The following is a 26791-nucleotide window of genomic DNA, read 5'->3' as shown; positions in this document are numbered from 1 at the left end:
TGTGTTGGTGGTGGGATGGCGGCGGCGGAGGCGCAGCCCCTTCTGGGCAGGGACCGAGGCGGTGGCCAAGCCACCTCTGGTGAGTGAGGTGGCACTTTCATTTTTACTTTTCTGGCTTTGAACTCCAGATCCTTTTGCCTCCACTTCCCAAGTGCCGGATTACTCCACCACTACTCAACTTCTTCCTCACGGGGAAACTGAGGCTTACAGAGAGAAGTGTTTTCCTTAGAGAGAGAAGTGCCATGGTCCCCAGGCATAAGTGACTGAACATCCTTCTGGGAGTGACTTTGCTCTGGGTGCTAGGGGCTGAAGCTGTTGTCCCGAGGCTGGCCAGGGTGGCTTCCTTCCCTGTCGCATTAAGTGCTGGTGGTCCTTTCTCTCTTCCTCTTCCCTTCCTGTGGTCAGGGACATTGCTGAACTCGGAGAGAGTGGAGTCACCTTCCCAGCCATCTGGGGAGGGTTAGATAGTGGCTGAGAGGCAGGAGATCTTAGCCTCACTTTTCAGGTAAGGAAACCAAGGCCAAGAGAAGAGAGGAGCCCTTGCCACCTCTGACCTACCTAAGGTCACAGCCCTGCCTTCTGGTGTGGCCACTGCCAGTACTGCCCTGTGTGTGCAGGCCTGGCTATTCCAACTTCCCTTTCTGGACCTCTATTCCTCTTGTGTTTGGATCAGACTAGATTGGCACAGTGGTCCCTAATGCCTTTCTGTTGAGTCATGAGGCCACAGAGATCTCCAATAGGAAATGAGGAAGCTAGAGGCTGAGGTCACTCCCTGTTGTGAGTGTTGAGGCACATGGTTCAGGAGATGAATGCTTTGTGTTGGGACATCTGGGGACTTTTCTGGGGCTGCCATTTGCTGGGTCTGGGACTTTGGCAGGTTGCTTAGCTTGCATTTCAATAAAAGGGGATAGTGATGGGTTGGTGGAGGGGCACATTTGGGGGATCCAAAGAGAGATTCTGTGGAGTCTGGTGTGTGGGTCTGACAGATGTCAGGATAGCAGGGTCATGATGCTTATAAGTTCTGGCCAGACTGGACAAGTGGCAGATTCAGTCTTCTCTGTTGAGGCAAGACTCAAGGCTGGGCAGTGTCATCTGAGAGACTCTGGGGGCTCTTTGCTCTAACACTGTGACTTTGGCTAGGGCTGAGAACCCAGACAACGCTTTTTGTGTTTGCATCTTCTGGGCTGGGCTGCATCTTTCAGTCTCCACACCAGCACCTGTGGGTGAGAGATGGTCTCCAGGCGCTGGGTTTGCCTGCCCTGTGATCAGACTCCCAGAGCAGACAGCTGTTGCTGCCCAAGGACTCCAGGGGTCCCTGCAATTGTGTCCTGCTGAATCAGGCCTACCTGACTGGCCCTAGCCAAATGTTGCAGAGAGTAGTTTTATCTTGTTCTGGCTGATATGGATTAGGGTGAGGGTGAGGCTTTCTGGGCTAACTGCAAAGCTGAGGATCTTCTGGGTCCTGCTGAGAAGGGTCAGGGGGGAAACTGTGCAGAAAGGTCACACAGCATGCTAGGCAGGAATCTAGATTGTATGGAGTCTAGAGTGAGAGGCAGAGCAATCCTAGACCTGACTGTCAGGAAGTAGAGGGTAGGGAGACTTGTCCATAGGTATCATTGGGGACACAGTGTCTGAGCTCCTGTTACTGTCCCCCACTTTGCCTCAATCTGACCCTATGTGCTCAGAAGTCCCCTGGCTCACATGGTTGGAGTTATAGGTATCAACAGATGATTGCTACCTAAGGTGATGAGCTCAGAGCATGGTAGATATCCCTGGGGGAGTTTCTGGACCCTCGGGTTGGAGGAAGATTCTCTGGCAGAGTCGGCAACCTGGGCAAGGGCTCAGAGGCTCTGGAGAGCCAGGCCTCCACAGGGTCAAGTTCAGAATGTGTGCCATGGCTGGGGCAGGGTGGCAAAGCAGCAGGAGATGGAGTGGGTGGGCAGAGTGGGTTCCCAAAATTTCCAGGATGGGGTGGAGTGTGGACCTGGAGTGCTGGGAACCCCTAGAAACCCATGACATGTCCCCTAGAACTTGTGGTAAACTTCCTAGAACTGCAGGGTAGGGAGATGCAGAAATGTGAGTGGGAGGGCCTTCTTCAGGCACCTGTTGCTTGGGTGAGCTGAGAGCAGGACCAAGAATCTTACACACTAGCAGCCAGAAGCTAGATGAAAGGGCCTCTGTTGATATAGAACCCCAGGGTGCTGACCCACACCCGTGACACCTTGTCTGGGTAGACATGAGTCCTTGTAGCCAGTTCTGAGCCTCAGTTAGTTTTTTTTGTCTAAGAAGTTACTGTGGTTTATGGCTCCAGGCCCAGGTTACTCTCTGGGCATGGCTGGGTTCCAGACTCTCTCAGCTGTCTTTCTCATTGGGCCAGTTGGTCTTCAGTTCTGCTATGCTGGGAGCACAACAGTATGGCGTCTTGTTCATAGCCATTCCAGGAAACCTCCAGGAATGCCAGCACCCATAACCCTCAGATCCTCTCTGAGAAACAGGTTGTCTTTAGGATAAGCCTCATGGAATACATGTGGGGAGACTGAGGTCCTGGTTGATAAGGTATTGTAGCATGGCCAGGGCAGAGCCAGGAGGGAGGCACATCTCTGGTAATCCTCTGGGGTTTTACTGCCTCTGTTCTGCGACCCTAGATGTGAACCTCAAGAACCAGAGCAGGTGGCTCTTCAGAGACAAAGAACACCCTGTGTAGGCAACCGCTGGGGCTCTGTCCATGGCTGTACACTGGCCTCGGGGCTTCTTGCTATGGCGGCTCTGTTCTTAGCAGGGCATGGTTCCTGTGGGTCGGTCCCAAGAGGCCAGATTTTACAAAAAGCAGAACCACAAACTGAGATAGCTGGATTGTTCACCTTGTTTCCAGCATGATGGGATGTGAATTGTTGAGGCCGTGCAGCCCCCTAGCTCCTCAGCTCAGGGTTCTATTTGGAGTCTGCCTGGCCCTGAAGATGGGGAGGGAGTGAGGGCTCTGTGGCTGTTGGTATTGGCAGAAGAGTGAGAATCTAACCGTAGTTCCTCATGTTGATGTGAAATCTTGTGTTTGTTGGACAGAGGTTACCCCACCTCACAGTGGAGGATACTGGCTGAAGTGGAGGCAGCATGGGTAATGATGGCAGGGTGATGATGGCAGCCCCTTCACTGAGTCTGCTTGGGTACCAGTGGCTCCTGCACCACATGGCAGCCGCTCAGGAGCCAAGCAGGTGGCCACTGGCATCAACCTGACGAGGTTGGCCATTCCTGTTCTTTCTGAGCCCTGGGTTCTACAGGTTGCTACTGCTGTCTTTGTGCTGTGTCCTGGGCATTGTTGGTCATGGGCTAGAGCTGCCTTTGCTCTGGGTCTGATTCCTCTGCCCATGGCATTTGTGTTTTTACTTGGTTGGCACTCTGGCCTGGACAGGTACCTGACCTGCTTCAGAGTGGAGGGCCTCTGGCTGCAGGCAGCTGCAGCTGGCTGCCTTCCTGCATGTGCTCATCCTGTAGAGGTGAGGCCACACTGTTGCATTTGCTCACCTGCTATGTTCCCTCTGCCTACAGGTGCCACAACCAGTCAGGAGCTCTGTATAAACCAGGCTGTGGTCTTCATTGAAGATGCCATAAAGGTGTGTAGTGGCTGCCCTGATGACCAGGAGTCTACCTACCCTATCCCGTTGTTCCTTATTGTCCTGGGGTGGGGACCTTCCTTTAGGATAGACACAATGGCAGGAACCTGGGCCCAGCTCTCACTTGTCCTCTGATGGAGGCTGTCTCCTTAGTGTTGGAGTCATACTGTCATTGATTTAGTGTGTACTGAAGCCTGTCTTGGACCACCCTGTGCTAAGCCCAGGCCTGGGAGACATCTGCAGGGTGGATACAGTTGTGTTGGAGAGCGAAGCTGGCCTTCCATACACAACTTTAGCCTGTACTAAAGGAGCTCTCGCTACTGAATAGGCAGTGTAGCTTGTGCTGGTCTGAGCCACAGCTCAGTGAGGGACTGTTGTCCCCCTACTGACACAGACTGGCTGTAGCACATCTGGATGAGACCTGCCTCTGGGGAAATGGATCACTGCATTGGACCATGTGTGGTATGTGGGTACAGTCAAGGCATACACATTTGTGGCATTAAGGGGGACCCTCTTCCATATCCATATGTATATGCCACTGTAGGGACCCCACTCAAGTCCAGTGTGTGGCAGAACCTACTCACAACCCCGTGTGTGAGGTGCTGAAGAGACCCAACTCAAACCTCTTTGTGTACAGATAGCTCTTGAGGACAATGCTAAAGCCCATTTGTGTGCCCCACTGGGCCAGGAACCCTAGTCACTTCCCTGGATTGTGTGGCACTGGAGAGACCCTGCTCATTTCACTCTGTGCGTGGCTCGGTGTTGGGGGAGGATCTGTCTCGTGCTCATCATGTGCCCTTTGTCTCCAGTACCGCTCCATCTACCATCGCATGGATGCTGGCTCATTGTGGCTTTACCGCTGGTATTACTCGAACCTGTGCCAACGGTGAGACTGAACCCCAGTGGACCAGGCTGTGCAGACCTGCTTGGTGGGGTTGGGCTGATCCTAAAACTGTCTTGAGCTAAGCACGATCCTACTCCTCATGGGCATAGAGATGACCCCTGGTCCCTCCTCCATGGAGGAGCTAGCTGCAGTCAGAAGGCTACTGGTGGTAAGGGCTTCCTTTTCAGAATTCTGGGTCAGCCTAGCTGCTGAGTTTTGGGCAAGGCTGTATTACTTGACCAAGCGTGGTAGCCACAGCCAAGAAATGCCTTCTACCAACGAGACCCTAGTGCACCTCCTAGTTGGCTTCCTGGCCCAACAGGCCTCTCACCCTCTGGCGATGTTTGTCCCCCTTCCCAGAGTGCTGGGCTTCACCATTTTTTTGATCCTGGCCTTGGCTTTTGTGGAGTTCCCATCGTCATTCACACGAACTGCAGATGTGCGCTACCGCTCCCAGCCCTGGCAGCCACCCTGCGGCTTGACAGAGACCATTGAGGCACTCTGCATGCTGGTCTTTCTGGTTGACCTCTCTGTGAAGGTGAGGTGGGTGGTACGCAGATCCTGCCCACAAAGCTCTCTGGCGTTGTCCAGATGCCTGAGCTGTCATTGTGTGGTTGCCGGTGAACCTTGGTGCTTGAATGTAGGCCTGGTGTGTTTTGTGTGTGTGTGTGTGTGTGTTTGATTTGTGTGCTCAGGGTTTCTTTCTTTTTTTTTTTTTTTTTTTTTTTCTATCTTTGCCCTTGATGTCATGGGCAGCTCTAGGTTTTAACTGGTGAGAATTTGATATTCACTGGCTGAATGGCTGGTACATGAGTGTATTCTCAAAGAGAAAGAGAGCAGAGGTTTTTTAATCCAGGGCTGTGACCTCTGGAGGCAGGAGTGATGGTGGAATAGCAAGGGGGCAGGATGGGCAGGGCCCTGCCTCCTGGATCACCTTCCTAGGGAGGCTGTTGAGCATACCCAGTGCTTTTGTCCTCCTATCTTTTGCAATGCTCTCCTGTTTGCTCAGCATGCACTGGTAGCTTAGATAGACGAAGCTGGCGGAACCCCTGCCACCAATGAGGAGCCCATCCAGAGAGGCTAAGTGCTACCCCTGAGGTGACAGTGAGCCACTAGCAGCCTTGCAGGAATGCATGCTTCCTGACCCCTGCTCAACTCCTCACTCCCCACCAGTGCACAGAGACTGGACCATTGAACTCCCCACTCTGTTGTCCAGGTCCTTGGGTGTGCACTGATGTCCTCTGCCTGGCTGCAGGCCCATGTCTGCCTGACTTGATGTTCACCCCTCCTCATCTCTTGCAGGGCTACCTGGTGGGGCAGGCCCAGTTACAGGAGAACCTGTGGCTACTGTCCTACTTTGTGGTGCTGGTTGTGTCCATGGTGGACTGGATTATTTCACTGAGTCTCGCTTGTGGGGAGGTAGGTGGTGCGTCAGCTCTGAGACTGAGACAACACTGTGGGTATGGTGCACATTTGAAGCTGAGCCCTGGGGCTTGTGGACACATGCCCAGTGCTCTTCATGTCCTGGAGGTCTTTGCTTCCCCTCCCCCCCCCCTCTGCAGGAAAAGGACTGTGGCTTGAAGGCCAAGGTTTCCCCTGTGGTGTTCCTGGTGAGAGGCCCTGGAAGCAGGGTCTAAGCTGCAGTGAACTCTCCTGGTTAGGTCCCTTATAAGAGAGCTGCCTCAGGGCATCACTGTTCCATAGTTCCACACCCAGAGCTGTCTGAACTCAGCACTAACAAGTCGTATCCGTTGTCTCAGCTCTGACCACAGTACCGCGCTTCCTCAGAAGCACCCAGGACCCGGGAAGGTAGTGTGGGTAGCAAGGCAGGGGAGGTTGATTAGGCTTCCATGGATCTGTTAGTGTGTGATGGGAAGACATGTACAATGGTGGGAATTGAATGGAGGGACTAAGACTGAGGACTTAGTGGAGCCTAGAGGGCTGATGGGAAACAATGCTGGAGTCCTAGGAGAATCCCAGCTGCAGAGCTGGCTTGTCCTCTGCCCCTTGGGTGGGTCCTGCCTTAGGTAAGGACAGCCGGAGATGGGAAGGAGGGAAAATTGTTTCTCACCACCAGTCTGAAGCCTCCCCCAGGCCCTGCAGGGAGCTGATGACAGAGAGTGGTGGATGGTAGGTCCCTGCCCTTGTCCCCAGAAGAAACTGAGGGGCACAGAGGCACAGTTCCACAGCTGTTTGGCACCTTCTACTTCCTGTGTCCGCTCAGGACAGGATTTTGCCCTCCCTTGTCAGATGCAGTTCCTCTTCTGATTGAGGAAGGGGTGCCCATGCCTTTCCAGAACAGGAGGGAGTAGCCTACAGCCACCATTTCCACTGAAGCTTCCCAGGGGTCTCTGCACCTGGCAGGCCAAGTACCCAGCCGTACCTCTGCCAAGGGTGCTTACGTGCTGCCAGGAAGGAGGATGATGAGGAAAAGAAGCTCCTTGTGACACACAAAAGAGTCCACCCAGTGAATGAGCCAGGGTGGGACGCACAGGCACAGAGCAGCCCTGGCCACCTCGGTAGTCCTTATAATGTCCCTCTGCAGCCTGCTGCTGTCCTTGTGCCCATGTTAGCTGGCCAGGCTTGTCATGGATACTGAGGCCTTTACTCTTAGAAGTGGATTCTCTAGTTGTCCTCTTTTTTTTTTTTTGTAGCTGGAGTGCTGTGTCATCCCCTTCCAGGGCCTTGTACATGCTAGGCAAATGTTTTACCACTGAGTCACTCCCTGGCCTCCCAGCTGTAGTTTTTCCTGGAGGACTTGGGGCCTCCTTATCACTCTGAGTGGCAGTGTCCTGGTCTGTCCTCTGGAGTTGGTTATTCACCCTTTGGACAAGTTAGGTTCCCATGTGGTAGGACCAGTGTGTATTCTCGGTGGCTTTTGTCTTTGGAAGTTGGTACTTCCAGACTAATAGAGCCCAGAACGGCAAGATGAATACTAATATGCAGCTTCATGTCCGGCTGAGTCCCCTGAGACTCTGGACCCTTTCTTCAGGCCACAGATCTGGCAGCCACATTGCAGGAGGGTTCCTCTGATTTGCAGCAGCATGTGTCACACTGAGGTAGTGGGAACGGATCACTGGGTCATTTCCAAGCTCTAGGATGATGGTGCTTGGTGAGACACCATGGGCAGGAGGGCAGAGTATGGCTGACACAGCTATTTTTCCAGGGCTGGATCAGTGACCCACATGGGGAAGGGTCTTGTGCTGGGCTCTGCTTTGCAGAGTGGGTGTGTCATTGGCCCCAGGTAGAACTTTTACCTCTGTCCTGGTGGCTACTTCCTGGGCCTGTTTGGAGGGACCTGTCCACATATGTCCTCCAAACCCCTTGTTTCCAATCCTTCAGCTCTTTCCACAGCACTTTCTGTTCTCAGGAATCATGTCCAGTTAGCAGGATCCTTGCCTGCCACCTCTCTCTGAGGGACTTTTTTTTTAACTAAGGCTGTCATGCCACATGAGGTCCATCTCTGCTGGTGGCTGTGTGGCTCAGAACCTTTGTAGCTTTGAGGGCCTTCTTGAAGTACTCCCACAGATGCTGTGTGTCTTGTTGGGAAGGACCATGCACCTGGCTTGCTTTGCCAGACCAGGTTTGGCTTCTGTCCAAATAAGTCCTCATGGTAGATGGGTTGGGTGACAGAAGTTCTGCCGGGCACTGGTGGTTGTGACCACATGCACTCTCTCTCGGAATACTTGCTTCCACTCTTGGATCTGGGTTCTGATTTTCAATGTTGTCATCCTTGAAGAGGTCACCTGGATCAATTGTAGTCTGTGGCATTGCTAGGCCCACACAGACAGCAAGACCATAAATAAGTAGCCATTGTGTTCCTGTGTGCCTGGAGGTGGTCCAGGTTCCTGGAGGGGTAACGAGTGTCTGGAGGGCTGGAGAACACAGGTTCTGGGCTGCCACTGTGGGTGGTATGTAGTGGTTCAGGGAGCTGAGGGCGCTGATCTCTCAGTCATGGGAATCCAGCAGGGTAGCCAGGTTGGGTCAGAGTCCTGAGTAGTTTTCTGGTTGTCTTGGTTCCTGTTGCCATCTCTCATTCTGTTCCAGGCTCTGGGACCTTTCTGTGTGAGCACAGCCTTAGGAGCACCAACAAGCCCTCACAAGGGTCCCTTGAGAGCCTGTCATGTTGGTGCTGGTGGGCAATTGTCCTGTGTTACCAGGTGCTAGGAAGAGAGGCTGCTGATAGATAATTGCTATGTGATGGGTGCAGTGATAAAGAGGAACCTAGGATCATGAGTAGGGGGTGGGAGGCATCAGACCAAAATACAAGGAATGCTGTGAGCTGTCAGCACTGTGGCCAGCAGGCCTAGGATGGCTAGAGTGATCGGCAGGGACTACTCCCTTCTTCATGCTCTGGGATTTCTAGAAGGAAGGTGTGTGTGTGGTCCTGGTTCAGTGGCTGGCTTCTTGTCTTGCAGCCCTTGCGGGTGCGCCGATTACTCCGTCCCTTCTTCCTGCTGCAGAATTCCTCCATGATGAAGAAGACCCTGAAGTGTATACGATGGTCACTGCCAGAAATGGCCAGGTGAGCACTGGGGCTGGAAGCTGCAAGCTGGGCCAGAGGAACCAGAGGTTAGGCCTGCTTCTATGTGGGTATGGTTGGGGCAGCCCTCTGGGTACTCCCAGCCCAGAATCCTGCAGGAGTCAGTGGGTAGTGTTTGGGGTCCTGGTCAGACCTGGTCAGACACTATCATACCTACCACACCCAATTGCTGAGTTGAGCAGGTGCCTCATTTCTCATCCCTGAGTTCTGTTGCTTGTCAATCCCTGCAGCTTTGTTTCAGCTGCCTCTTACACTGTGCAGCTATGCTGACCTGGAATCCCTGTAGCTCTTGGAGCTCAGCGCTGTGGAGCTTCAACTCTCCAGCCCTCTTGGCTCCTGCCAGAAACAATGTCACCCATGCCCTCCCTCTTCCTCCAGTCCCTTCCCTGGTAGGCCACCTGCCTGTCCAAAAAGATGGAAGTGACCTCTGTCCTCTGTGTTCTGGTCCCTGGCTGGCATGTCTCTGGGGTTGTGTCCCACCACAGACAGGAGCCAGGGTGGGCTTGGCTTCATGTTCCTGTCCCAGGGCTGAAAATACTCAGTGTCTCCAAGGAGAGGAGGGAACACTGTGCCCATGGCAGAGACCATGGGCAGGATGGTGTCATGCCTCTTTGGGTGTGTGGCCCGTGCCATACCAGACTGAGCCCCGTCCTTCCTCCCAGTGTCGGGCTGCTGCTGACTATCCACCTGTGCCTCTTTACCATATTTGGGATGCTACTGTTCTCTATTGGTGAGAAGGTAAGCATGGCCTTGGCTGTAGGTGGGGCTCATGGGCCCTTGTCCCGCAAAGCCTGCCTGTTCTGCAGTAGCCAGAGTGGCCAAGGGAGACAGACCAGGAAGTGAGTCATGACACCTCTTAAGGGTCTGTCTTTCACATGGCCAGTGTTCCTATCAGTGAAGCCTTTGTCCACTCCTGTCCTCTGTGCTGGCTGCCTCCTCCGTGTCCCTGTATGACAGGCTCTTCACTGAGGTGGCTTAAATGTTCCTCTACAGTCTGATCATGCCTCAGCCAGGGCTTCCCTTCCTGGCACCTGCTCCAAGCCCTAGCAGTGCTTGACTAAGTTCCTGGCTTCTGACTCTGGGCCCCTGCCCTGCCCTGCTATAGTTGAGGCTTTGACTCTAGCAACTTGCTGCCATGGGGAGATGTCTACTTGTCTGTCCATGGGGATATCTGCTTTGGTCGCTCAACTTTAGGTTCTGTGTATCTTTCTTCACGTGTAGCAAGGGTATGTCCAGGCCAGGTTACTGCCCTCCAGCTTGGGCCATCTTGCATCTCTGCATCTGTTGTGGGGTATGACTAGTCTGGTCACAGCTGGTCACCTCGTGACCCTGAGGTGACATAATGGAGCTATGCTGCCAGGGTGGGAGAAGACAAGATAGTGCCTTCCAACCCTGGAGTGCTGGGCTGGTCCTGAGTGTGCCTGCATGTGAGTATCTCTGTACATGTGTGTCTCTCATGGCTGCATGACTCTCTAGATAGCTCTTGTCTGTGGGCGTCTCAGGATGCGTAGTGTGTGACTGTGGGTGTTCCCTGCCGTGCCTATGTCCAGCGGGTCGGTCTCCCAACCCTGTCATTCCTGACACCCATGCCCTCTACTCCTAGTCATTGTGGCATGTCCATGTCTGTGAGTCTGTGTTTGTGCCATTTGTATGCTTGTGTGTGCCTTGTGTGTTGTGTGTCTATGTGTACATGTCTGTGAGTGTGTCAGTGTCTATATATGAGTATGCATATCTGTGTATTGGTCTGTATATGGGCATGTCTCCATGTCTGTGTATGAGTGTCTTTCTGTGTGTATATGGTGTGCCTCTGTGTGCATGTCTGAATGCGTCCCCATGTCTGTGTCTTTATTTCCATGTCTTTGTGTAGTGTGTCTCCATGATGTGTCTAGTGTACCCTGGGTCTATGGGTGCATGTCTAGGTGGGCAGGGGCTAGACCCGCCTTCCATACTCTTGAGACCTCTGTGTGATTGCCTCATGACTATGATCACTGGGTTAGGCAGGCAGGCAGGCAGTGTGGGGGCAGGCAGTGTTTATAGCCTCAACCTCAAGATGAATGTGGGGCCTCTCCCTAGGAGTGCTATATCCAGAACTACCAGAAGGTTCCTCCTACAGACTGGGTTTCTGTCCCATGAAGGGGAACCAGGCTTAGCAGGATGAGGGGTGTGTAATTGAGGGTGACTTCCTGACATGGTCTTGGTAAGTGTTCCATTCCTTGTCCTCTGTTGTAGTTGGGAGGGTGTGAGGACTGACCCATGCTGAGTTACTTGTCCTTGGCCATCTCCAGCTGTGCCAGCCTGGCCTGGAGAACAGGTTGAGAGCCTGCTGCGTGTCCCCATGGCCCAGCCAGGTATCTCCAGGCTTGTAATAGCTGAGGACGCAGCACCTAACCTTGTTTGAGCCCCTTCTGTAACTGTTGTCCATAGCTGGCCCACTTGATACCCACATCTTGCTCACCACATGGTGCTGGCATTTGGGTCATGTGGTCCCTAGCAGCAGCAGTACTCACAGGCTGTGTGCTGGATCAGGGCTATGGCCGTGTGTTGGCCGTGGGCTGGGTATGAACCCAGGTGCCTACAGCCATGGCTTTCTCTGCTGCCGCAGGCCCATGGCTCAGAAGAGCCCACACAGCTTGTGGAAAGAGTGGACTTGTGGGGGTGCTGCAAGAGACCTGCTGGGAGATAGATGGGCCAGGCCAAGGGCTCCTGCCTTGGAGACCTCTCTTCCCCCTGACCCCCATCCTCGTTGTCTTGTCTGAACTGATGCGGCTGCTAGAACCTTCCTCAGCCCACATGAAACCTTCCCGGAGCTCACTCAGTGAGTTAGGGGATTGGTTCAGGCCCTAGAGGGCTACCTTCAGTCCTCTAATACTGTCCCCGGACTTGTGCTTGAGAGACGGCTTGTCCTCTGGGTCCCTTAGCTGAGCAGTGTCTTTGAAGGTGTCTGATGTTCTGTCCCGAGTCCAGGTGGGGCTATCTGGTCCTCCAGTAGCAGTACCTTGCCTCTTCCATGTCCAGCATGTCTCTCAACCTTATTGTTTCTTGCGACAGTCATGTCCCCCACCCCCTAGTCATTTGTGGCATCTGTTAAGCACTAGTCACTCATCTGTTGTCAGGCCCCATGTGTGGCAGATGGGTGGCAGTCCTATTCTGTAGATGAGACAAGTGGGATCTGGGGTTGTTTGTCCTGGATCCTGTGCAGCCGGGAGACTGCATCGGGTGGCTACCTGCTGGAGGTTGGCAGAGTTGGCCTTTGAATGGCAGGGGGAACTTGACTTTGAAGTTGTTTTGGGAGAAAGTTGGTTCTGTGAGCATGCGGTCTGCTTCCTCTATGTCACTTGCCCTGGAGTCTGCAGCTTGGTAGGCGCGGGGTAGCTCAGGGGACAACCCTGAGTTCAGGAGTCTGGAGTTGAGGTTACTTAGAGGCAGATACACTGCCCCTATTTACTGCCCTCCACGTCAGGGAGGACAGAGGCTGGGCTCCCAGGTTTGGCTACTTGTGTTGACAGCTGTGCTAAACCATAGCTGTGTGGATAAGGCCTCTGAGTGCCATGAGTGGCTAAGGACCTCTGCTTCTGGATTAGTGAGTCTCTCCCAGGGGTCCCATCCCAAAATCCCAAATCACTAGGGACACCCACTCCCCTGTGGCAGCTACCTTGAGGCCACACTTTCCAGTCTGGGTCTTTGCCTGTCTTGCTCCCCGGATTTTCCTCACTGTGCACACAGCACCTGACAGTCAGGCTCCAAGGAGAAGGACTGGTCCTTCATGTTGTTGCTTGGTTGCCTGGCTGCTATGCTGCTATGCTCAGCTAGGCTGGCTCAGGGTTTCCGTTGAAATTCTGGATAGGCCATTGTGGTCAGAAGCCTGAGTATGTGCCCGCAGGCCTTTTGTCCAGAGCCTGCTGAGAAGTGATGGGCAGATGCAGGTCGGAGGTGCTGACCCTACTCCCACCCCTAACCTGTGTGTGTGCCTGGCTGTGGGTGTGTCAGACTACGACCTCAGCTGGGGACAGAGGTCCAGGTGGTTGCCTCATCTGCTCTCAGGATGAAACACAGAACAAGGAGAGGCTGGCCTACTTCCGGAATCTTCCAGAGGCATTGACCTCACTCCTCATACTGCTGACAACTTCCAACAACCCTGATGGTGCGTGTGGAGTGTGGGAGATGGGATGGGCAGAGAGCCTGGCCTGGGAGGGCTGGTCAGGATGCTGAGTTGTGGAGCTTGCTTGCCCTGAGTGTGTGGGCTCTTTCCATGGCCCCCTTTCTTCCTTTCCTCTCACCTTTGTGTTCTTGGTCCCTTCCAATCCCTTCTTTCTTGCTTCCCTTGGTCTTGTCGCTTTATTCCTTGGAGAATCTGAAAGTGTCTGATGGTAAGTGGTGATGTGGCATTGATCAGTGGTTCCTATATGGCCTCTTTGGAGCCTAGCCACCCTCCCTCTCGCCACCCAGGCCTGCTGTGAGGTGAGTGCCATCAGGAGCATCAAGTGTGAGACTTAACTGGCCATGGCTGCCAGGTCCTCCAGTTACTCCAGTGTAGGCTGTGCCAGGATGGGGAAGCTGCAGTCCTGATATCTGCTGCAGCTGGCCACTGAGGCTAGCGCTGTTTGCCCTGGTCTTGGGTTTTCTCACAGCCTTGGAGACCTCCCTCGAGGGCAGCCTGGGAATGATTCCCATCCCAGAAGTGCTGGTAGCCTGTCTCCAAGCCAGTCCCTGTGGGGAGAACTGTGTGGCCTGGGGTGTGGTCACAGGCAGGCCCATCAATGAAGGTGTGAGCATCCATCCCAGGGGGTACCAGTCATGGAACATGAAGACCCCAGCACCCCCCCAGGGTCAGGATGGAACTGGGCCAGGTGCTACAGTGTGGTTTAGCCTCTGACTTTTTCCTTCTGTCAGTGATGATTCCTGCGTATATCCAGAACCGAGCCTATGCCCTCTTTTTCATATCCTTCACCTTGATAGGTAAGTGCACGTGTGTCTGTGTGGATCCAGGCAGGCCTCCCATGTAAACTGGCCTCCACTTGTTAACTCTCCCCGGCTTGCTTCTCCCTGTAACTTTGCCTCAGTCTGCCCTCACCTGTCACTTACCCTATACCCCTTAACTTGACCTTAGCCTGTTTTCACCTTGTAGCTTTACCTCAGCTCATCCCCTAGACCTTCACCTTCAACTGACCTCTCAGTGTGTCCCCACCGTGTAATTTCACCCCAGCCTGTCCCGCCATAGCTTCACCTCAGCCCACTCCCTCAGCTTGCTGCCAGCTTACACCTTCATCTCAGCTTGTCCGCTTACGGCTTCGCCTCTGCTCCCCACTCACCTGCTCCCCTGTAGCTTCCTTGCTGTATACCAGCTCCGTAGCATGGCCCCTCTGCATACTGCTGACCCGTCCTTCTCCTCGGCGTGTTCTACCCCTAAAGTTTCACTGCAGCTGCCCATCCTGTACCTGTGTGTGCCTCCACACCACCTGTATCTTACCTCAGGCTGCTCCCCACCCCAGCTTCATCTTAGCATGCCCTCCCCACTCTTCCCTCTGGTGGTATGTGACAGTTGATGCTCCTGTCTGTCTTCCTATCCGTGGCTAGGAATACTTGGCTTTGCAAGGATGTGGGAGTTTGTGGGTTGCCTGGGTCCCCGTTATGACACAGAGGAGAACTCTGTGAGTGTGACTATGATTGGTCATCCCGTGCTTCTGGCCCCCATGGCCAGGCTTGCTGAGACCTTTGAGCCCGGGGATGGTTTTGATCACTGGCTGCTGCAGGCTCTGCCCCACTGGCCTCTGGTCAGATTCTTGTTATTGTTTTCCCCTTTCCTAGGAAGTTTGTTTCTGATGAACCTGCTGACAGCCATCATCTACAATCAGTTCCGTGGCTACCTGATGGTGAGCTGCCCTGAGCCCCTGCTGGGCTGTGCTAGAGCTGGCCCCAGAGGCCAGGCAGAGTGGGCCTTGAGTCAACTGACCCTGGTGGGATGGGGAGCTGGTTGCTACCTCTTGTGGACCAGCTCAGATAAACTATCTCTGCTATGGGTCATTTCAGTAGCACAGGTATTGCCATGGCTACCCAGGGTTTCCTTCTCTGCCCTCCCACACCAAGAGGAAAACACCCAGAGGGTGCAACTCCTGGCGTGTCCGATCTGCACCCTAAATGCACAGAGAAGAAATGCAGGCCTTAGAGACTTGCATAGTGAGTCATGGTCGGCAGCCATCCCTGCCTTGCCTTGGCTGGGCTCCCTCCTCTGAGGACTGTCCCTTGTAGAGGTACCCAATGAGTGAGGGGCTGGCTCCCTAGGCTCCCCCTTAGCCCACTCCCAGGGCAGGGTAGACAACGATGTGTGCAGGAACTGCCGGAGCTGGGTGTTCAGAGTCATTGTCTTTACAGAAGTCTCTACAGACCTCGTTGTTCCGGCGGCGGCTGGGGGCCCGAGCAGCCTATGAAGTCCTTGTGTCCACAGCAGGACTGGCTGGAGCCACCCCTGAGGCGTGAGTGCTGGGTTGGGTCCTTCCCCAGGACACTATGGTTTTTGCTTCTGGGAAGGGGAGCTGGGTGCTCATTAGGGGTTTCCTGAGTAGCCCCTGCTGGCTGGCGCCAGACTGGATATTCCATTTGGAGCTGTGTAAACTGCCAAGCCCTTGGTGCTTCCGTTATCCTGTTTACCCTTGCCTGTTAATCCACTTGTGTCTAAAGCAGGCATGCACACTGCCAGGTGAACAGAGAAAGGAGCAGATAGCTCTGGTGTGCCACTGAGGAAGTTCTGGCTTGACTCTCAGTGGCAGCAGCATCTGCTGACCCTCTTCAAGGGGGCATCTCCAGGGGGGGTCTTAGATGGGGCCTGTGGGACCCTTCAGCTCACCTCACGTGGAAGCTCACCAAGGCTTGTTTTCCACGAAACAGGGAGGATTCATAGCCAAGTTCAGGCCAGTGGAACTGGCACTAGACATACTCAATGGGGTGATCTCTTTGTCATAGAGTCGGGGTAAATCCTGAGAACTTCCTTCGAGTACTTCAGAAAACCCAGCTGCACAGTGACCACAAACAGGCCATCATGCAGGTTGCTGCTCTTCCTGGGTCTGCCCCAGCTCCTGTTGGGTGGGTCGTCAGCCCAGTGCTTACCACCCATGGATCGGGGGCTCAGGCATCGCTCCCCCATTGCTAGTGGCCGACCTGGCCTTCCTCCTACAGAAAGTGCACTCCTATGAAGGCCGCCCAATGCTGGCTGATGAGTTCCAGAAACTCTTCGATGAGGTTGACAAAGGTGTGATCAAAGAGGTAAGTAGGTCTTGCCTGTGCCACGTGTCCAGCCTGGGCTAATGGGATTCCACTCCCCATTGTTTCTAATGACCACTGCCAGGACTTGCCTGTAATGGATCCCTGGTTCCTGGGATTGGCAGTGCGAATCCTTTGGCTCTTGGCAATTTGGGGTGAATTTGTTGGCTAGAGACATTTACTATTTGGGGAAACAGTCTGGGTAAGCCTGACACAGAGGAACATCCCATGGCATTTTTCTGTCTGAAACAAAGTCCCCTGGCCATTCCTCTGGGAGGTCTAAATGCTAGCCCTCTCCAAGGCCTTTGCCTCTCACTCATGACACTTGTGCACAGTCCCTTGGGGGTCTTGGCTTCTGCTTCAGCCTCAGTCAGAGGACAAGAGTGTTCCAGTGTGGGTTTCTGGGGTGAGCAGCCTTGTCAGGCATAGCTCAGGTGCCCAGGCGGGCAGAAGGACTGTTGTTCCTGCCAGTCATCCCCGAGAGGACTAAGGGAGGTCCCAGATCAGGGCAAGCTAAGATGGCATCGGATGTGTCCTGCTGCGTGAAGCTGTGACACTTCCAGAGTTATCTGACCCAGCTGCTCAGCCTACCTTGGGACACATCATAGCCACAGCAAGTGACATTTAATGTCTCATGTTGTTCATTTGGTATGCTTTTATAATTTTAATTATTTATTTGTTTATTTATATTTTTATTTTCAAGACAGAAGTGTTTCTTGTGTATTCCTGGCTGTCCTGTGACTTGCTTTGTAGACCAGGCTGGCCTCGAACTCAGAACTTAGAGATCTGCCTGCCTCTGCCTTCTGAGTGCTGGGGCATGTGCCACAACTGCCTGGTGCAATTTTGATTTTTGTTGTATTTTATGTACCTTTTGTGTGTATATATGTGCATACATGTATGTCACAATGCATGTGTTGGTCAGAGAACAACTTACAGGAAGCTATTCTCTTTGTCCATTTGGTTCCTGGGGTAGAACTCAGGTCATCAGTCTTGGTGGCAAGGCCTTCACTCACACATCTTTTATGTGTATGAGTGGTTTATCTACATGTATGTGTATATACCATTTGTATGTCTGGTCCCTGTGGAACAGGTCAGAAGAGGGCATTGAATCACCTGGAACTGGAATTACAGATGGCTGTGGGTGCTGGGAGCAGAGACCAGATCCTTTGCAAGAACAGATAGTATTCTTTTGTTTTGTTTTGTTTGTTTTTCGAGACAGGATTTCTCTGTGTAGCTTTGTAGACCAGGCGGCCTCAAACACACAGGGATCTGCCTGTCTCTGCCTCCTAAATGCTGGGATCAAAGGCATGCACCACCACTGCCTGGATAAGAATAGCTAGTGTTCTTAACTACTGAGCCATCTCTCTAGCTCCCAAGCATGCTTTTTATTTTTTTTAAACTGTTTTATTTATTTATGTGTGTGGGTATTTTGTCTGCATTTATATCTGTGCACCACATGTGTGCTAGAGCCTGCAGAGGCCAGAAGAGGGTGTTAATCTCCAGGGACTGGAGTTACAGATAGTTATTAGCTGCAATGTGTGTACTGGGAATTGAACCTGGGTCCTCTGGAAAAGCAACCTGTCCTCTTAACCACTAAGCCATCTTTCTAGCACCACATTTGCCCCCCCCACCCCAAGCATACATTTCAAATGACTAATGTCATATTGTTTACATACAGGTCACTAGACACTTATCACTTGAGCTGTATAAGGTCACTGCTATAAAGGTCATTATGAATAGGCTGTCATGTGTTTGGGATTATTTCTGAGGCTGGATAGTCAGGGCAGGAGGTAAGGCAGGAGAATGTCACCATGGCTCTGAGAGTGTGGTTTCCTTTTGTAGCACCCGCCGATGCCCCAGTACCAGTCTCCATTTCTGCAGAGTGCACAATTCATCTTCAGTCATCACTACTTTGACTACCTGGGGAACCTTATCGCTCTGGGAAACCTCGTGTCTATCTGTGTGAGTGGGGGCTTCCCCTGTGGTGGTGTGGGAGGCCCTCTCCTGCAGCCAGCCTTCCCTTGTAAACCCTCCCTCCCCCTTACACACACTGTTGCTGGCCACATGGTAAGCCATCCTCCTCTGTGGCTCTGTAGGTGTTCCTGGTGCTGGACTCAAACCTGATGCCTGGTGAACGTGATGACTTTGCCCTGGGGGTGAGTTCAGCGGCTGCTACCCTGTGAAGCTGTCAGCTCTGCCTGGGGCTGAGCAGTGAGGAGGAGGAGGGTTAGGGACAAGTGGCTGAGTCCAGCCAGAACAATGATCCCTCACAGGGGTGCAGGCTGTGGTTGGGACAGAGGGTGTCTGGGTGGGGACAGAGTGACTCCCATGGGAGTCTGAGGGTCCTGTAGAGAAGGAGACACCGACTGGGCTGCAGTGCTAATTGGGTCCAGTGGGCTGTGTGTCTTCAGGCTTTGAGCTTTGCCTCCAAGAAGTAAACTTGATCTCTTCTGGTATTAAAAGGTTCTGTCAAATCCCTTGGGAGTTGAAGCTTTCCACTTTGAACTTTGAGCAGAAGCCTAGTGTTAGATTCTGTTAGTGGTTTCATGGAGGCAGCCTGACAGCTCTGAATGACTAAGACTGTGTACACCTGGGAGCGAGCCTCCCCATGTCTGTCCTGTTGTGTGTGTGAGGGAGTCTGATGGCCCCCTTTAGAGGAAGAGTTACTTGTGTGCACTTCCCGGTACAGGCCATCTTCCTCGATGAGCTCCCACACCAAGCTCTCTGTCCTACTGGGGAGAAACTTCAGCAAGATCAGGTTCCCCTGGGAAGGGCTAGCCTGGGCTGTTTGTTCTCACATTTCCTGTTGGTCAGGAAGGCCTGGGTCAGGTGCAGATGTGCATCCTTGGGGTCTCTGTGGACCTCAGAGGTAGGACAGAGCAAGAAGCAGAAACGCTAGCAATGCCCTAAGCAGAAGGGGATGGGATCCCAGAAGGGCAGCAGGAGATGGGGGGAATGCCATGGCCACAGGCCTTGGTGTCCTAGGACCAGCTCTGGGGTGGGTGAGGCTGGCACTGGGTTCTTTTGCCTCTTCAGATTCTTGACCACGTCTTTGTCTTGTACTACCTGCTGGAAGTGCTGCTCAAGGTGTTTGCACTGGGCCTGCGGGGTTACCTGTCCTACCGTAGCAACGTGTTTGATGGCCTCCTCACCATTGTCCTCCTGGTAAAGTCTATACAAGCTGGGGTACCTCTCCTGGCAGCTGTGTGAGCCTGGCTGGCAGCTTCGCCTGGGCCCTTTGGGTGTATGATAGAGTATAATGTGTGAGCCTGGCTGGCAGCTTCGCCTGGGCCCTTTGGGTGTATGATAGAGTATAATGTGTGAGCCTGGCTGGCAGCTTCACCTGGGCCCTTTGGGTGTATTGATAGAGTATAATAGAGTGTAGCTTTATCAGGTAGAGCTCAAGTGACCTGGGGTGAAGTGTGTGACAGGATGCAGGAACTTGGTCCCCACTGTACATGAGTGCTGCAGGGCCTGGACTGCCATTTCTCATCCCGAGGGAGGTTCAGCTGGACCCAGAGCTGTCAGCAGCTAATGCAGCCCCTGGCACAGCCTTCTAGTGCCACTGGTTCTCAGTGCAGCCTTGGTGGGGGCAAGTGAGTATCGGGGACTCAGCCACCCAGGATGCCCTTGGGAATCTGTGAATTTTCTTTTCCCCTCTTGCTGGGAGTGAGAGGCTCACACTTGGTGTGGGTGCCACAGTAGTGACCTCAAGTGACATTTTGAGAGCCAGTGGGCTCCTGGAGACATACATAGAGAGAATTACTTGAGCCAGGCCTTTGGTCCATCTATGACTAAGTGGCTTCCAAAGTCCTATTCCTGAAGCCAGTTTTCTGGCTGACAGAAGTCCTACATCTGGCTGTATGGGCCAGGCCTGAGCTCTGAGTGCCACTGCATGTCTAAAGGATTCTGTTACAAGCTGCCCGGGATGGCACTGCTGGGGGTGCCGCCTGGGTTGGCACTGCTGGACAATGCCCTCTTCTCTCTGTGGTTCAGGTTTTGGAGATTTCTGCTCTGGCTGTATACCGATTGCCGAACTCACGATGGTATGTGATTACAGAGAACTTGGGGACACCACCTAAGCAGTGACCTGTCTCACTGCACAGCACCCAGGTGACAAAGTCCGGTACCACATGGGGTCCCTGGCCACTGGCATGTGAACCGTGGGCTGAGTCTGCCCTGCATGGGGGACATGCAGAAATGGACACCTTTCCTCATTCAATCAGTCTCCTTTGCAGTGGCTTGGTGGACAGCGGTGTTCCCTGGAAGGTATTCTAACAAGTAGACATGTCCCTTCTCCCCCACCATCTCCAGCCTGGAAAATGAGGCCCAACTCAGGTCTGAGGGATCTGGGGTCACAGATTGATTGGGCTGGCTCCCTCTGCTGGAATGTGACAAGATCCCCTTGCTAATGCCTGCCCAGCTTGTAGCCTTGGCTCATCTCTGTGCCCAGTGTCTATTTCCTTTTTGTAAAATGGTGTCCCTGGCTTCCTGAGATGTTAGGGCACTGTTTGAGCCCACTACTCCCCATTCATACTGAACTTAGAGACTTCTGGGTAGGGTCCCAGGACTTTTGGCATAGCCAGTGGGTGCTAGGCCTGTTACCAGTTACTTTGTTGGTGAGGCTGCCCTGTGCCATGATGACATATTAGGTTGCTATGAGAGGTTCCTATGAGCCAAGGCTTGGCTAGCACAGGCCTGTGCTACTTATGACCACTTTGGATCCCTGCCCTGCCTTGTCTTAGTGACACAGTTGGGAGAGGCTTCTGAGGGCTAGAGTTCCAGCACTGACCTGCAGAGTTGACTCTAGGGTATCTGCTGGGATAGCTCAAAGATGGGCTTGGGCAGTCTACCCTATGAGAGCAGTGATCTGTCTCTGATGTGAGCCAAGCCCTTCCTAAGCTTCGCCCCATCACCTTGGGAATTGTGAGGGTGACATATGGGGGTGAGAATGGCTTATGTTTAGATTGGAGTCAGAATATAGAGAAGCCATGGGGATACCAGAGTAGAGTGGTAGCCACAGGGTTGGGGTCAGGACTGGATCATGGGATAGGAAGTTGGTTCAGGAGAGGGTCAGAAGTTAGCCCCAGATGGGACAGGGTCAGTGATGGGATAGGGCCAAAGGTCAGGTTGAGATTGGGACAAGCTTCCTGTCAGTTCTTTGGAAACTGAGCTCAGCAGGTCTGGGACCTGAGTATTCAATATCATCTCTTCCTTCATGCTGTGGGGCTGCTCTCGTGGATATGACCGTGCCTGTGGCAGTGCTGGGAGGTGTGGCTGTGGTTGTTCTGGGAGGTGTGTGGATGTGGCTGTAGTTGTGTGGAGAAGTATGGCTGTCTGTGGTACTGCTGAGAAGTGTGGCTGAGGCTATGGCAGTGGCTGTGTCTATGGCTATGATGGTGCTGGAGGTGTGGCTGTGTCTATGGCCATGATGGTGCTGGAGGTGTGGCTGTGACTGTAGCTGTGCTGGGAGGTGTGGCTGTGGTTATGGCTACCTGGGCACTAGGTCTGAGTAGGGTATGGCCAAGCTCCTACCTTCTGGGAGCTTTTTCTGCCAGGTGTCCATACAGTGACTGTTGCTGTCTGTTTACCCCTGCTACCTAGCTCCTCTGCTCTCCTAGACCTTCTAACATTGGCTCCCGTGTCTTCCTAGGAAGCCTGACCATTATGGCCCACTGTCACTGTGGGACATGACACAGCTGGTGAACACGATGATTGTGTTTCGCTTCCTGCGCATCATCCCCAATGTGAAGGTATACTCTCTCTCTCTCTCTCTCTCTCTCTCTCTCTCTCTCTCTCTCTCTCACACACACACACACACACACACACATACACACCATGAGCTGGGGAAGGGACACTCATCACCAGGGCCATTTGGGAGTGTACCTTCAAGCCCCTAAGCATTCTTGAGATGCTGGGATGGGGAGGGGTCACTGGATCAAAAGCCTTTGCTCCAGTTTCTTTTAGCTTCTGGGTTGCAGGGATGCAAATCAGGTCTCAGCAGGCCAGCAGGCAGAGGGTGGTCACAGGGTATGGATGCTGGCTCTTAAAGGGACCTGTGACTCAGCACTTACAGGAGGCTGGACATTTAGGTGGAATATGTGAGCATGTGTGTGTGTGGGTATGCAGGGTTTCTATATATGGTGGATGTGTACAGGATATATGTGGTGTATGGGTATTTGTGGGAGTGTGATGTGTGTAGGTGTGTAGATGGCCTTGAGGTGGATGTCCAAGTGTGTGTAGTGGATGTGTGGATGGCTATGGAGTAGCTTGCTGGCCCATCTTGCTCTCCTGGTCAGGATAAGGGTGTGTTTTGCGGGATGCACTGTTATCCCTGGGGCAGGAAGAGTCAGGCTAAACCCTCTTCCTACCCACAGCCAATAGCTGTGGTAGCCAGCACCATCCTGGGCCTGATCCAGAACTTGAGAGCATTTGGTGGGATCCTGGTGGTAAGTCCTGGGGCTCTGGTGGTGGCTTGGGTGGGCTGGCTCTGGAGTCCACGTGGCTTGTGGCTGGCCTGGCTCTGCTCTGATGAGGAGACCCACAGCAGTGTCAAGATGCCAGAGTTGTTTATCCCCTTCCTTCCAAAGAGGACTTGGGGTTGCTATCTATGCCAGGGTCCTTGTGGTAACTTCCCAGTCCTTCATGACCTCTGAGTCAGGTATCATAATGAGAAACTGAGAAAATTGTGAGTGGGCCCCAGCTTGAGATGTTGTAAGATGTTCTTTTGTAGACATATTTCAGGACTTGTGTGCCAGACAGAAGCTAAGATATGCCTGGGCCTCAGTGGGGGCAGATGGCCTGGTCTATCCTCTGGTAGTGGGTCTACAATTGTGGAACCTGAGAAGCAAACAGACCTGGAGAGCTAGCCTGGTGCTTCTGGTTTCCCCAGCTCCCACCTTTAGGGCGGAGCTGCCTCTGTGCCTCCCTGTCTCCCTTCCTTTGGCCTTGGCCTGGCCCCGTGGCTTCGCTGACAAGGGCTCTTCCTCCAGGTGGCATACTATGTGTTCGCCATTGCTGGGATCAACCTATTCCGAGGCCTCATTGTGCCTCCTGGAAATGGCAGGTGAGGGGCTGTCCGTGCCTGAGGGTGTTAACCTGTAGGCACCTCATTGGGCCCTCCCCCTAAACATTTCTTGTTGCTGGGTCTCCTGAGCACGCCCCCACACACACACCAGGGTGTGGGCTTTGGCAGTGCTGAGGTGGGAGGGGTTAAAGTGCCATCCTCAGAACTGGAGCCTAGGATTCTGGGAATGGGGGCCTCTTGGGTCATGTCATATACTCTCCCTGCATGGCTGGGAAGTGGCATCTTCCTTTGCCCTTTCCCCTGGGGCCTTGGAGTCCATGCTGGGCTGAGGAGTAGGGCAGTACTGAGTTGCGCAGGCCCCTGGTTACAGCTACTAACCGAGGGACATTGTGTCTCCAGCCTGGTGCTCAATAATAGGTCAGCACTGTGTGGAAGCTTCGAGCAGCTAAATTATTGGTCCAACAACTTCGATGACTTTGCTGTGAGTCCTCTGCCTTGACCCCAGGTTCAGCCCACCTGGGACTCTGCCTCTGTCTTGCCCCTCTTCCCTGTTCCCTGGGCATCTCCTGTGCCTTGTCCTGGGCCCTCCTGGACCCTGCCTCTGCTGCCCCACAGGCTGCTCTGATCACACTGTGGAATGTGATGGTGGTGAACAATTGGCAGGTATTCCTGGATGCCTATCGGCGCTACTCAGGCCCGTAAGTTTGTCTGCCCCAGTGCTGACTCTGAGCATAGAGCGCATAGAGAAGCCGGGCCTGGACTAAGACTGGAACTAGTCCCTGACTTTGGAAGACTGGCCAAGCTGTGTCCTGGCAGGCTTCAACTTTCATCTGCACTAAACTGGGAGATAGCTGGGATCCTGGGCTTATGCACCCTTGAGATGCCAGTATGGGAGAAATAAATGGTGTTTATTATTACCTGGTGCTTCTGGGGGTTTCCATGGGGTGGCATCCTAGGGGAACAGTCAGGTGGCTCATTTAGTTCATAGCCTGTAGAGCTTTGACCTGGGTTTGAATACAACTTGCATCTGATGCTAGGCTTTCTTGGTGTCCCTGGCACCTCTAAGCCCTGGTGTTATGGTGACATAACCTATACACTGTGGAGTTAGCAGCAGGGTCCTTCACAGCACTAGGAGCTGTTTTACTTTCTGGAGTGATCTCACCCCACTCACAATGGGTCCTGGCCTCCTTGTCCTTCACAGGTGGTCAATAGTGTATTTTTTGCTGTGGTGGTTGGTGTCCTCTGTCATCTGGATCAACCTGTTTTTGGCTCTGCTTCTGGAGGTACCAGATATCCCTCTCCAGGCCTGAGATTGCCTGCTGGGCTGTCTAGAGTTTTGGTGGGTGAGCCCTGCTACATACCAAGGTCACAGGCTGGAGGAGCCTGGCTGCAGACCTCTCAGCTGCTTGCCCTGGCTGGTCTGTCTTAGTTAGGGTTTCTATTATTGCAACAAACACCAAAATGCAAGTTGGAGAGGAAAGGGTTTATTTGGCTGATGCTTCCAAATCACTGTTCATCACTAAAAGAAGTCAGGACAGGAACTCAAATAGGGTAGGGATCCTAGAAGCAGGAACTGATGCAGAGACCATGAAGGGAAGCTGCTCACTGGTTTGCTCAGCCTGCTTTCTTTTAGAACCCAGGACCACCAGCTCAGGGATGGCACCACCCACCATGGGAAAGGCCCTCCTCCATTGATCACTAATTGAGAAAATGCAATAGAGCTGGATCTCTTGGAAGCATTTCCTCAGCTGAGTCTCTGATGACTCTAGCTTGTGTCAAGTTGACACAAAACTAGCCAGTACAGGGTCTGTGGGGGTCTTAGGACTTAAGGATGAGAGTAGGGCATCTTGCTTGTTTCATGGGTGTGGATCTCATAGATCCTGCATTCAGATGTTTAGGGTGAGCTGCTCCCCACACTGACTGTACTGTGACTGCAGATTGGGTAATGGGGATCGGGCTCCGAAGCTGGTGCCACATGGTTATATCCTTCCTCTTGCTGCAGAACTTCCTCCACAGATGGGACCCCCAAAGTTATAAGCAACTCCTTGTTGGTACCCGGCAGATCACCTATCAGATGTCTGTGGAGCTCATGTTCAGGTGCAGGCCTTGGGAGTGTGCTTCCAGGGTGTGGAGGTGATGGAGGGAGGGTGGGCAGTGAGTAAGGTCTTCTGCCAGGGTTCCTTCTCCACCCAGTCATCTGCCACTGAGCTGGCAAGAGATGCTCACATCACAACAGTGGACACTTCTGCTTCCACCAAGGGACATGGACTCTGCTCTACTTGGAGTCTAGCATATGGAAGGGACCATCTATCCTCCAGTGTCTTATAGCTTCTGGTTGATGCTGTGAGACACAGCCAGGTAGCCTGGAGGAGCCACACCTTCTCTTGTGGCATCATGGAGATTGTCCTCTGCTTATGTGACTCTCATCCAAGGGCCATTTTCTTTCATCAGTGTTGGCTGTATGCTATGACCAACCAGCTATGGTCATGCCATTTGGTGTGAGAAGGGCTCTCTAGGCTTTCAGGCTTTTCATTTAATTCTTTTTGGTGTTGGGATGGAGTCCAGGCTATGTGCGTGTTATGCCCTACACTGAACTCCTCCTTAGTCCCCTCTAGTGTGCTTATCACTGTACACAAAGGTTTTAGCATTTGTACCTTCCTGAGTCAGGACCTACATGCTGATGTCCCTATGCTCTGCCACATCCTGTTTTGAAAGTACCTCCCAGCTGGGGAGTCTGAGTCTGGGCACTTGCAGACCTTGCCTGCTGACTTTGCTTGCAGTCTCTGAGAAACCCAGGCCCATCTCTCTCTGAAGATTTTATGTGACTGTCCCTACCCTACAGGGACATTCTAGAAGAGCCTAAGGAGGAGGAGCTGATGGAGAAGCTGCACAAACACCCGTATTTGCAGCTCTGCAGGTGACATCAGAGTGGCCTCCCAGCCAGGGTGGCAGAACGGAGATGCTGGCCTGGGGCTCATGCTGTGGAGGCAGCCGCTGGTAGAGACCAAGCAAGAAAAGATGGTGCTTGGGACAGACCACTCAGGAACAAACAGAGGCTGGGATAAGGACTGTGGCTGCTTAGGACCATGCGCATGTAGTATGTGGCCCTGGCAGATGGGTGATTGACACAGCAGAGCAGCCGTCCCTCTGCTGCTCTTCCAAGCTGCTTTGGTGAGACTTGCTAAGGAGGGAGGGAGTGATTTTGCACGGACCTCAAAGCCCAGGATGTGAGAAGACCTCAGTTCCCTTTGATACCCACAGCTTATCTGTGTCTTCAATACCAGTGGCCTTTGTGAATCCAAACCTGCACAGGGCCTGTGGAGGGTAGCCAGCAGGTTTCTGGGGCATCGGGGTTGGTTTCACAGGTCGGGGATGTTACCTTTTTATTTCATAGTGTCTGTGAATATGATCGGGTGTGCCTGGAGGTCACAGTGTCAATCATTTTTCTGTTTCATAAAGAATGTTCTTGTAAAGAA

The 26791-nt window shown here is 53.2% G+C and overlaps 1 protein-coding gene across 1 annotated transcript; it reads left to right on the top strand.

The window, feature by feature from the left end:
• Tpcn2 (two pore segment channel 2) lies at window positions 1-26791 on the top strand. The gene is made up of 25 exons (XM_051193502.1): window positions 1-79; window positions 3544-3608; window positions 4418-4494; window positions 4852-5029; window positions 5794-5910; window positions 8910-9016; window positions 9697-9772; window positions 13076-13175; window positions 13925-13990; window positions 14840-14904; window positions 15404-15504; window positions 15992-16073; window positions 16205-16291; window positions 18131-18250; window positions 18385-18444; window positions 19325-19453; window positions 20285-20334; window positions 21942-22041; window positions 22666-22737; window positions 23281-23354; window positions 23715-23796; window positions 23931-24013; window positions 24517-24598; window positions 25318-25412; window positions 26158-26791. The coding sequence occupies exons 1-25, from the start codon at window positions 16-18 to the stop codon at window positions 26234-26236; spliced, it is 2211 nt and encodes a 736-aa protein (XP_051049459.1). The 5' UTR covers window positions 1-15; the 3' UTR covers window positions 26237-26791.

This window comes from Phodopus roborovskii, unplaced genomic scaffold (assembly GCF_943737965.1).
Source record: "Phodopus roborovskii unplaced genomic scaffold, PHOROB, whole genome shotgun sequence".
In the NCBI taxonomy this organism is placed as follows: Eukaryota; Metazoa; Chordata; class Mammalia; order Rodentia; family Cricetidae; genus Phodopus; species Phodopus roborovskii.
This window is presented reverse-complemented; position numbering and strand designations above follow the sequence as displayed.

Bases quoted from the DNA above. Each gene is read 5' to 3' on its own strand.
- Tpcn2 (XM_051193502.1), top strand. From the start codon at position 16: ATGGCGGCGGCGGAGGCGCAGCCCCTTCTGGGCAGGGACCGAGGCGGT. The intron at 5,911-8,909 runs GTAGGTGGTGCG...CTTGTCTTGCAG, and splicing joins TGAGTCTCGCTTGTGGGGAG to CCCTTGCGGGTGCGCCGATT. The intron at 18,445-19,324 runs GTGAGTTCAGCG...TTGCCTCTTCAG, and splicing joins GTGATGACTTTGCCCTGGGG to ATTCTTGACCACGTCTTTGT.